The following is an 11,996-nucleotide window of genomic DNA, read 5'->3' on the forward strand; positions in this document are numbered from 1 at the left end:
AACATATGCTAGGAATAACCGGTAAATACCATGGCAGTTGTAAGGTTGCAAAGGAATTGAGTGTCACTCTTTAAATAGAACCACAGCCAAGACTTCTGTTAATTGCAGTACCTAGATGATATAATTTCAACAATATATTTAAATATGTAGTACCTACCTATGAAAAAGTAAATACCAAAATATGTGTGTGTTTGGTTTAAATGAAGAATACCAAGCATGTTTACATTAGCTTGTTGCTGTTATATTAAGGAGTTTCTCCTATTTTCTTAATTGTGGATATTACATACAGCAGAGGCATTGCTGAATCCTGTAAGCAAGTATTTTTGAATTTATGTCTTTCCAATCTACAGTTCTCAGACTCTGAGTGTGCCAAAAAGGCCCTGGAACAACTCAATGGATTTGAGCTGGCTGGGAGGCCAATGAAGGTCGGACATGTAACTGAACGTACTGATGCTTCCAGTGCTAGCTCATTTTTGGACAGTGATGAGTTGGAACGGACTGGAATTGACTTGGGAACAACTGGTCGCCTTCAGCTGATGGCAAGACTTGCAGAAGGTGTGTGCAATGTTGGATAACAAGTATGTGAAGAAGTTTTCAGAATTTGAATTAAAACACTCCACGGAACTGTTAGGATAAATGTATGAAACTTTTAAATGGGTGGTACTTTTTTATTTTTTGATAACAGGAAGATTTCTGATACTTCTGTTACTGCGTCCCTAACTGAGTGAAAGGGCTTGCTCCAAGGTCTCTCTGTGTTCTGTTCTAGGTACTGGTTTGCAGATTCCTCCAGCTGCACAGCAGGCTCTGCAGATGAGTGGATCTTTGGCCTTTGGAGCTGTGACAGGTAAGAAATGATGGCATATATATATATGTGTATATATATATATACTTTTTAAAATTATACATTTGAGACAGGAAGTACTTAACTCTGTTGTTTGGTCTTTTAAAATGAGAACACAGGTATTGCAGCATGTTCTACAAACTGTAGAACACTGCAAATCCATAAGCAAATAACTAGTGACAGTATTTCACAATTTGGATGGGTGTGATCCACTTTGCATATTTTTTCCAAATCTTCTGTTTTTCATCCCAAACCTTTATCTCTTCACTATTCTCTGTGCTAGTGGGGATTTGTGTGTTTTACTGCAGTGTAAGTGTTGACTGTTAAAAATGGCAGGCTCAGAATTGGAAGAGGATTGACCCCTTTAGAAAAACCAGAGCTGTACAAGGGGCAGGAAGGTTATTAGGACTTTATGGAGGACACATCACAAAGATGGCAGCAGTGTTTTTACAGCATATGTCCTTGTGAGGAAAGACATTTTATATCAGGGAATACGTGTGTTGGTTGGATTTGGCTATAGTTGTGTGTTCTGCAGGTGAGTATGGTGGAATGAGGCTGAGGGATGTGATTGCTGCTACTTAGTTCATAGCTGGCCTGCAAATCAAACTATTCATGGGATCTTCAGAACTAGGGCAGTGAGTAACCTCCCTGAGGGTTACTTCTTTTTTTTTGCTACTTTTGATTAATACTTTGATTAATACTCTGAAAAAAGGATATGAGTCTGTCACAGCAGTAGAAAAGAGCTGAATGTCACAAATAACCAGATGCTGGGATGTGTGGGAAGTGTCAGGAAGGTAGCAAAGAAAATGTGGCATTGTTGTTTGCCATCTAACAGAGCTTGTGATGAAAATTATTCAGATTTAATAAGATAGGCCTGATTCGTGTTACTGAAGTTCAGGTACAGTCTTAAAAAGAGCATACATAGGAAGCTGTAGACAGTTGCTAAAAGAATATAATAGAGTTGTTCTACAGAAGTGCCCTTGGAAGGAATAGGAACTGGGCAATGACAGAAAAATGTCAGTTGTCTGCTTGAGAAGGATGAAGAATGTACAGGCAAGGAAAAGGTGTATCTAGTCCAGAAAGAGAAGGGAGTGGTAACCACCACTGAAGTTAGATCAACATTATTGCAGATTATAAAGTGGTGTGGCAGTCTTGTATAGTAGGCAACTAGGAATAAGAATAGTGTTTAAAAAAACCACCAGTCCTTTTCCTCCCCCGCATTTGAAACAAACAAGATAAAAAAAATCCAGGCTTGCTAAATCAAGAACATGGGCAAAAATGTTTGACACAGCTGAATGATTCAGGCAGTATGGAATCAGCATGAGAAAACACGGCTGTGAGAAATAAATTATGAGGCTGAATACAGGTGTTAGAGGAAGATGCAAGTTTAGCAACTGTAGAAATAAGGGTGGTAGGGGTAGCATTGTTCATTCCACTTGTATTATACAAAAGGAATAATTCAGACATGTGCAACTTAAGTAACTTTGGAAAAAGATAAAGCTTTTTGCTGCCGTAGAGTCATGAGCTATCCCCAAAATGAGATTTGGTTATGGATTAAAGATCTCTTTACTCTTGTTAGAGAAAATTACTACCAGGAATTATGTCATTGTGGGAGACTTTAACTTCCCCGATACAGATTGGAGAAGAATTGCTAGTAATAATGGTGGGGCCCAGATATTCCTGGATGTGATATCCGACAAATTTCTTCATCAAACACTCACTGACTCATGAAGAGGGGATGCTATTTTAAACTCAATTTGGTAAGTAATGAAGATGTTATGGATGAGAATAGAAATTACCATTGACTTGAGGGATCATGAGTTGCTCACATTTAAATGGAAGGATACACAGTCAGGTCTAACTGATGGTTGAAGAAACAAGGCAATTAAGTCATCCGGTCTGAGCAACTTGGGTGTTTGGTCAGGCAGGATGTGAAAACTTTCTTCTGTTTCACATTGCTAATGCTGTGTTGGATCTGTATTCTACAGAAAGAAGAAAAAGTCCTGTTAGTGTGGGCTCCACACTAAACCTGGGTGATGAGCTACCTCAAAAGAAATAAGGAATGACCACACAGCCTATGAATAATAGGAAAAAGGACTGATAATAAAACAATATTTTTAGTTTGGGAAACAGATAAAAATATGATCTGACTATTGGCAGACAATTATCAATTGAGTTAGACATTGTAAAAACTGTGAAAGGAATAGATGAAGATTTATCAACTCTTGAAGAAAAATAAAAAAAAAGAAGGAAGTGGGACTCAGATGAATGAAAAACTACTCCCAAGATGTTTCTGTGTCTTTTGTTGTCTCAATTTGTAGTGATCATAAGGTTTGGGATTTGAGGAAGGTAAGCTAAGAATATGTAGTTCAAAAATAAAAAAAAAATTACTGCTGAGATATAAACAAAGCTAAAAGTAAGAGGCTAATGTAAACAGTTCAGAGGAGTAAAAGTGTAATGAAATGAGTGATGGAATTCATGTGTTAAAACATCAGGTCTTATTTCTGGTACTGTCAATAAATGTTTTAAGTCCATGATACGGTATATAGCTGAAACATGTGACTCTAAATTATGTACACTTGAAGGAAGAAGAATGTGGTGTGGCCAGATTCTGGTCCCTTTACTGACTAGACTCTGCTCCTTCAGAAGTAATACTAAAGAAGGGTAAACTGGAGAATATTACTGAAGTACAGCACAGTGTCAGAAACTGCATTTAAAGACCAGCTGTCTTTGATAAAACTGCCTTTCCTTGGCAGAGGAGGAGCAGCTTAGCTTCTTGCTGATCTTTAGACTCCTGTCATTTGGAAGTTATTAAACTGGAGAAGTGATTAATATAGGAAGTACAAGGTGTATCAAGAAGCTGGCTCAGAGAAAGAAGAATTTTTTTTTACAGGTGAAAGCTGGGAAAGTTGGAGGTTATTACTAAAGCCAAAGTTCATATACTGGGCTGGTTTTGTGTAATATTTATATGAATGAAAATGGTCAGCAGTAGGAAAGAGGTGAATAAATGCATAGGTGCTGTCGACAAGAAATTCTTGGGGTGTTGTACGTTATTCACCTCTTCACGATTAAATCAAATTCCAGTCGCATAGTCTGGGAGTTTAGCAGTGGAAGAATGGCCAGGGAGGAGAAAAATGACTAAATACTTCAGCTATCAGTGCCAGAATATGGCCTGGCAGCATGATGCATTGTTAAAATATCGGCTGTGTTCCTAGAGGCAAGTACACCTGAGCTTCTGATGTGTAATGTATAGATCCACAAGCACTTCTAGTAATCCATGTTCAAGAGGGAGTCAATCAAACTAAAGTAGGGAAGGTAAAGAATTAGTTTTAAGGGATACCTCAGGCTATTATTCCTATGGAGAAAATTCCAACAGGAAAAAGAATTTTAAGCTGAACAGTTATAGCTGTGTACTCCCTCTTTCTGAACATAGGAAATTTAAATAATCAGCTTATAGAACATTCTTCTAATGCTTTGTGGGACAAAGCATTCCTTACCTGTGGAAGGAGCTGTCTGTTTATGGAAAAAATTGAGATGGTGTGCTGAAAAAGAGGCAGGGAGATAGGTATTATCATCCTGGACCTCCATTTAGTCTCTGTTCTGAGTAATAACTTGGGACACCGGGCAATACTTGGCAGGCTTTGGCCTATTTAAAGTCATCTGGATTTTGAAATAAACAACTTTTTATTTTAAGACACAAAATGCTTTCAAAGATTATATTTTTATTTCTTCTTTCTCCGTATATTAAATACGTACTCCCATCATGCTAAACTTGCTGTTATAGTTGGTACATAATGAAAAAGTTACTTCGATCTGAATTTGACAGATGTTTTAGTTTTCGTATACTATTTAAAACTGTTTGTAGGGAAACATGAGTTGACAGTAAAGAGTGACAATGAATTTCTTAATTCTGAGTGATTTTGGAAGGGAGAGGAAAGGACCGTTCTTCAGTAATGACCAACAAGATAATCCGGTTAGTTGATAGAAGATCTGGAGAACAGCAGGTTATGTTTCAAAGGTGGTAAATAGTTAACCTAAGAAGCTGTTTCACAAGATAGTGGCAGCAGACTTCGCTGTGTTTAGGACAGATCTTACTTGGCCCTGGACAGATTTTGCATTGATAATATGTGCAGGTTTACTACATTAGGTGTCGGGATTCTGGAGCTTTTGGCTGTAGAGCCCCAGGCTGACCCACATCAACAAGTTCAGCTGAACATGATGGATTGGAATTGCAGCAGAAAAAGTGTCTGTCCTCATTTAAATTGAGAGAGTCCAGATATCTGTGCATTTCTTTAAAACGCCTTTGTTTCCAAGAGTCTGGGTATTAATTAACTAGATAATTAGTTACAGATTTGGACAAAACCATGCAGTTTCTGCAGAGAATACAGGCTAAGGCAGCCTTTGCTATTGTGATATTTCCCATTCGATGGAGGTGAGGACTTTCTGTGTTCAGATCTGAATGGAAACATGCCAAACATAGCCAGCTCTTTTTACAGCTCAGCCTTCAGAGCTTGCTTCTTCCAGCTCTTGCTTTTCAGTATGGTTCTTGGTACACGTTCTTTGCAAGGCACTTGGAAAGGCACGTGAGGAAAATCTAGAGAAAAAACGTTTATTCCTGTCAGTGTTGTGGAGGAGGTTTTATTAGAAAGGGAAAAAGTATGTTGATACTGGTGCCTTCAGGTATTTCCAGGTAAGCTTGGAAGCTTACTTGGTGCTCATCACTTTGCTATGCTTTAAATGAGTGAATTAAGGCAATGGTTTGCTTCAATGAGTGAATTAAGGCGATGGTTTGCTTCAGTCTTCTCACACCTAGTGTCTGTTAAATGGAACCAAGATAGAAGTGGCTTATGCTTAGTTCTTGAATTCTGAAGTTTTCTGTTAGTTCAAAGATGTCAAGTATTGAAGTCACGTACTTGGAAACAGCTAGAAAGTCTGCATTTATTTGCTCTCATCACTTTGAATTGGGACAAGTGTATGTTATTAAACAAGTAAATAATGATATTGTTAAACAAGTACATAATGTTTTCTAGGCAAATTACATGTTCTGAACACTTGAAAATGTTTTGAATTTGAAAAATACCAAAGTTATTTGTATAATTATGCCACCCATATGAAAGGCTAGCAGATGAAGTATTGCTGTATTTTACTTAAATTGAAATTTGATAACACCTTTAAGAATGTCAGGTTTGGATAGCTGTGTGCTTAACTGCCTTTAGGTAGTAAATATGTCAAACCTCTAATGCATATCAGAATTGCTGTAATGATTTTCTTGTGGAGTAAAAGATGTATTGTAAAGAACTCAATCACAGCAAAAGCAAGTTGAGAGTGATACATTGAATTGAAGGACATGGTCATATCTATCCTTCTAAGGTATTGTTTCTCTTTAAAACACTTTGTGGTCATGGAATCTGTCAAGTACAGAATATTCCAGTAGAGAAGCTGAAATTAGTGAAACCACTCACAACTAGAGCAGTGATACTGGAATAAGTTCTTAACCACAGAAATATAAGCTGAACAACGTGGCTGGCAGGTGATGATACGGTGATGCTAGCAAGTGTACTAATTAACTTCTCTATTTTTCTTTAGATTTGCAAACAAGACTGTCTCAGCAGAATGAAGGTAAACTAGCATTTGATATGACTTGTAATTAGTAGGTTTTATTTCAGGTGTCTGTAGGGGAGATGCTTCTGGTATGGAGTTTGGCCATACCTGAGAAATTGTGTCCTGTTAGTTGTTTGTGGGGAATCATGCTGTGATTATAGCATTTTCACCAGTGTTGGTAACATTCCTCAGCCATGTGCTAGTCCAAGAAAATCTGTGGGCTGGTATTTGTTGTTGGGTAGGAGTGTTCCCCTTCCTTAAGAGGGGTCATTTAAGAATCGGGAGTTTGGGTTTACTGTCTCTAAGTTGCTCATTATCTGACTGCACAACCCTTAATGTCTGAAGTATATGGGGAGGAGGGCTGTTACTGCAATTACACTGACAGAAGCCTGAAGCCTATGGAAGGGCAGCCTGTGGGACAGTGTTTAATACAATGCACTGGGATGATGAGAAGCAATAAATGACAAGTAGTAATTTCACAGTTATAGGGAAAGCAATTTCAGTTGTCAAATGTTTCCTACAGTCTGTGTTTTCAAGGGATGAAAGAGTAGGTACACTTTTGAAGCATAATTCAACATGCTTAAAACAGGTTTTAAGAATTCCCCAAGGTGTCTGCCCTTTGCTGTGCAGTCAGCTGGGGTGGTGCTGTCCTGAGCTGCTGCTGGACCTCTGTGAGAGGAGCAGAACATTAAAGGTGCTGCTGACATACAACTCAGGCAGACATTTTAGATGCAAATGAAGATGCATGCCTTTTAATGTTTAAATGGAAAATCTGTCAAAATCAATGTACACTATTATATTTTCACTTACCATCTTCAGCTGTGATTCATAATGTGCTGGCTTTTGTATTGATCAGTTTAAATGTATCTATCATCAGTAGTGTCTGGTTCTGAGTTTTGCTTTCCTGCCTTTAATTTCTGTTTAGTCAGAGCTGTTTCTGTTATGCTCAATAAATTAGAACCGTGCATAGTGGGTTCTTAGATATGCTAATGGGTTCTTTTCCATTACAACAGTTCTGGCTGCAGCTGCTTCTGTACAACCGCTTGCAACACAGTGCTTCCAGCTTTCCAACATGTTTAATCCTCAAACGTAAGTGATTTATCATTGTCTGATTGGCATTTGTCAATGGCTTTAACATGTAAGAAAGAAATCAGAATATTGGAGGAGTGTGTTTAATGGGTTTTGGGGGTAGATTTTATCTGAGTGATATCTCTCCTGTTTTTCTTTCCCCTGTACAGTGAAGAAGAAGCTGGCTGGGACACAGAAATTAAAGATGATGTGATTGAGGAATGTAACAAACATGGAGGAGTTATCCACATCTATGTTGACAAAAATTCAGCTCAGGTATGTTTGCTTCTGGGGGGAACACACCGAGCAGATGTTCTGAGTTCTGTTGCTCCCTTTAGTCTAGGGGGAGCATTACAAACATGGGGCTTTTCCTAAATGGTATCTAAATTTCGTAGTTTGTGCAGAATGTAGGTGGTTCCCTCCCGTTGTGAATCATTGTGTGTAACTTTGGATGCGTGTACAAGCAGCTTTCTGGTGCTCTGTTTACCCAGCTGAAGTTCCTGTAGAAGAGCAGTGACCAGTTCAGGCATTTGGCATTTCCCTTAAGCTGTGCTTTTCCCAGAAGTCATGGACTTCACTTTCCTCTTTTTAGAGCATAGGCTTCAGCAGAAAGGGCCCTTGGTCCAACAGAGTTATGGTGTACATGTAAATGTGTGCCTCATCCCATGCTTAGAAACAGTTATGGTCACTCATGACATTAAAGACTTGCAGTCTGAGGGCCTGGAGTTAGAACAGGGAAACACTGCTGCTGCTGACTCAATTCCAGATTCATGTCTGCATTTTAAACTGGTGAATATATTTTTCTTCTGACTTTACCTTGTTTACATAATCTCCAGACCAGTTATCTCTTCTCTGTATTTTGGGTCTTAGAATGGATAAACTCTGGAAGGTCTGTAAATAGATAAACTATCTTGAACCATTTTCTAAAAGAATTCACAGCCCAAACAAAAGTTCAGTTTTTAAATGGTTTCACAGTTGGGTTAATTTCTATCCATCAGACCCTAAAAGTATCTTCTGTGCAGCGGTACAAGGCTGAAATCCATGTTCCTGTTGGTATGCTTAGGTGGGATTGCTCTGCTGCAGTGATCCACTTGGTACTCGCCAACCATCGCTGTCTTGTGCAGCTGCCCCAATGTCACCCAGAACCCATTCTTGTGGGTTACAGAGAGGTTAGATAAGGGGCTGCAGTCTAGCACATAAAACGTGCTGCCTTACCTGGCATCTTAGAATCTTCAAGATCACAGCTGTGATCTTGGACCCTTGGACTGATGAGAGGCAGAAACCTTGCCCACAATGTGTTTGTTACTTAGAGAAAACAAAGTGTTCTTTGACAGGAAAAAAAACCCGAAACAACCAACAACCTAGAACACTTCCCACCTCCAAAAAACCCTCCTAGCCACCAAACACAAAAATCACTGCACAACCCCTCAAGACTACATCAGCCCTCGAGATACCTCACATAGAGGGCATGGAGCTGCAAAACTCTGTTTCACATTAGCAGATGGATTTAAAATAAAAAACTACAAGCTACTATGTAATGAGTTAATTTTTCATAAAAAAACGTTTTGTCATAGTAGCACAGCAGTGACCCAGATACAAAATACCTATTGATACAGTTTCCATTGTACCATTCTGTTTTCTAAGTTTAAATTCTGGGCAACTTCAGGGCTCTGTCCCAGACAGACTTCCATGCTGAGGGCTTTGGAGGTTGGCTTATCAGGGTGTGATCTGTTGTGGATGAAACAGTTGCAGTCCCAGCTGAGTGCATGGCTCATGTACCCCACCTGTCTGTGCTACTGGGTGTTAGGGAATACCACAGCTTTGTGTTCCTGTGCCTCATTTTAGGCATTTGAGCTGCTTAGGTGCCTTTGCAGGGGGAGGCTGAAAGCAGAGCTGTATGTGTTAATTGATTGCTTAGTGCCTTAATCACTGACCCCTAAGCTCAGGTTCACCACATGAGAAAGGAATGAGTTAGATTGCAGTGGGGAGAGTTAATACAGGTTGACTAAAGCTGCTAAAGAAAGGCTGGAGTCTGTATTTTAATATACTATTTTCCTGAACAATCTGTTTCAGCTAGAATTGATTTTCTTGGGTATTACTGATGGTCTATTTTTAAACAGGCAGCCAGAAAAATGCCACATATTACTGTGGGCATCTGTGTGTCTTGGAGTTGTTGGATGTGATAGTTGCAGTTCTCTTGATTAGGGAGGCAAAGTTCTTGATCTGCATATGGGAAACTCAAGGTGTCTCTGGTGAAGTTCAAAGATCAGTCTGTCATTTACCTTGGGAACTATCTCAGGCTCTTCCTGCCCTGCTGGGATGGGATTTTCCCTTTGCCTCAGTTCTTGTTCAAGTAAAGAAAGACATGTTGATGTTTATGTAGAGTTTTTATGGCATCAGTCTTGCTTGAAGTGCTGCTTGTCCTTCTCATCTGGGGGAATGGGGAGTGCTTGGTTCTTGTGGAATCCAGATTATCAGCTTGCTTGTTGAGTGAAGCATATGTGGTTGAGGTTAGTGCCTTAGGGGCAGACAGACCCCTTGTGCTCTTTTTCACATGGTGTGAATGATTAGGAGCCTTTAGCTCTACTCTCTAAAAGGCTCTCAGGAGCAGAATAGCCATCCATGGCTCAGTGATTGCCAGTCAAATGCATGTTTGGGCTGTCTTGGAAAATCCTATTCAGAAAAATTGAAAGCTGCAGTAACTGCCACAGTGGAGTAGTGCCTGCCAGTACTACTGTCCCCTTCTCTTGTGCTCATCCTGTGTGATTAATGCCATGGTGGAGCAGGTGTGCCTCTTGTCACAGCCATGTCCAGGGGTGGCTGAAGAACAGCACTGGGGAAGTGTCTCCCGACTCCTCACAGGCTGCACTATTCTGTCTTGCAGGGCAATGTGTATGTTAAATGTCCTTCCATCGCTGCTGCCATCGCAGCTGTCAATGCTTTGCACGGGAGGTGGTTTGCAGGTGAGTGTTCCATGTACATGCCTACATTTAGTGATTACATTTGGTCATTACAGAAATTACCAAACATTGATTTTTACTTTTTTTCCTCTCGTGATTAGGTAAAATGATTACAGCAGCGTATGTACCTCTTCCAACATACCACAGCCTTTTCCCAGACTCTATGACTGCAACCCAACTACTGGTTCCTGTTCGACGATGAAGATTAATTTAGTCAGTTTTGTACATAGGTATTTTTTGGAGGAAGATTGAGTTATCTTTTATTTAGATAAAACTAAAGGAAAGGATTTAATGTCATTTTGTGTACACTTCCTGCTATCTTTAAAAATAAAATGAAGTAAGCAGAAATGCAGTGTGTTCATTCTCCCTAACTAGCATTTCCACTGTATACAAAGCTGTTGACTTCTTGTTCTGCCTTGTAATTCTTGTACATTGACAAAGGTGATCCGTAGGAACTGAGAAGTAGCTCATAGATAACAAGTACTCTGTAAAAGGCAGATGGGCCATAATGACATTTTTAATGTTTCATGAGCCTTTCTTTTAATGCAGCAAAGACATTTTACATTTCACTAAATGTGGGTGATCTGCTCAAGGGTAGTATCAGAGAGAGATTGGATTGAAGGGATATATTTAGTGTTTTTGTATAAATGGAAAGTCCAAAAAGCTACTGAATGCTGACTGCAGACAGCTACTCAGCTTGCTTTGTGCTGAATAATTGGTAAGAATAGGAGGATTGAAGGGTTTTATTTCTTGATGGTAACTTTTGATTATTGTATCTGTAAAAGTTTCTTTGTAAATACTGTGAGGTGTGTCTAAGTTTCCAAACAAAACATCTCTGCATTTCCGGATGAGTTTCCATGTGCGCAGTGGGGCAGAGCTGAAGGATTTCAGCCAAGTGTGAAAATGGGTAGGAAATACAGAAATGTGTTTTGTTCTGGTTGCATATAATCTTTGCTCTTTTTAAGCTCTGTGAGCTCTGAAATATATTTTTGGGTTACTTCAGTGTGTTTGACAAAACAGCTTGATATTTCTATCAAAGACTTTCATATTGCAACAATCTTTGTAAGAACCACTCAAATAAAATTCTCTTAAAAAGGCCTTCATGAAGCTTTATTTCTCTGCTTTCCCACTGTGACTTAAGCAGTGTCTGCTTAGGCCTGGAGGTGAGTGATAAATGCTCTGCACTGCCCAGTGTCTGGGATACCACTGCACAGTATCTAGGTACGCCATGGGGTATCATGTGCTCAGACAGAACAAGCAGGAGCTGTCCCAGCCCTCTGTGCAATGTGGCCATGGTTGCAAAGGATCTGGGCACAATTTCTGCCCTCCTCAGGCACGCTTAAAGTTCAGAGATGACCCCCCCTTGACTCCCATCCTTCAAAAACGTTCAAGAGTCCTGTGGCTGGAGAAGTCAGTTATGTTGGCTTTCAGTCTGGTTTCTAGAGGGAGCCTGCCTCTGTGCTTTGCCCTTTCTGCCCCTGTCCCATCTCCCTAGCCTTTTTAACCACCAAGAAAAGACCAAGGTG

General features: G+C 39.7%; 1 protein-coding gene across 6 annotated transcripts in view; it reads left to right on the forward strand.

Annotated features, from left to right (window-relative positions):
• Positions 1-11,568, forward strand: part of RBM39 (RNA binding motif protein 39) — a 30,160-nt gene extending 18,592 nt beyond the window's left edge. For 4 of the 6 annotated variants that reach the window (XM_058850974.1, XM_058850975.1, XM_058850976.1 and 1 more), the window contains 7 exons: positions 351-555; positions 767-844; positions 6,428-6,460; positions 7,456-7,531; positions 7,681-7,786; positions 10,395-10,473; positions 10,572-11,568. In XM_058850974.1, the coding sequence (XP_058706957.1) occupies positions 351-555; positions 767-844; positions 6,428-6,460; positions 7,456-7,531; positions 7,681-7,786; positions 10,395-10,473; positions 10,572-10,672 (678 nt within the window). In that variant the 3' untranslated portion in view covers positions 10,673-11,568. Of the gene's footprint in view, positions 1-350; positions 556-766; positions 845-2,420; positions 2,602-6,427; positions 6,461-7,455; positions 7,532-7,680; positions 7,787-10,394; positions 10,474-10,571 lie in introns of those variants that run through there. The other 2 variants (XR_009278873.1, XR_009278874.1) reach the window with 2 other exon arrangements.
• Positions 11,569-11,996: the final 428 nt, after the last annotated feature.

This window comes from Poecile atricapillus, chromosome 15 (genome assembly GCF_030490865.1).
Source record: "Poecile atricapillus isolate bPoeAtr1 chromosome 15, bPoeAtr1.hap1, whole genome shotgun sequence".
Classification (NCBI taxonomy): Eukaryota; Metazoa; Chordata; class Aves; order Passeriformes; family Paridae; genus Poecile; species Poecile atricapillus.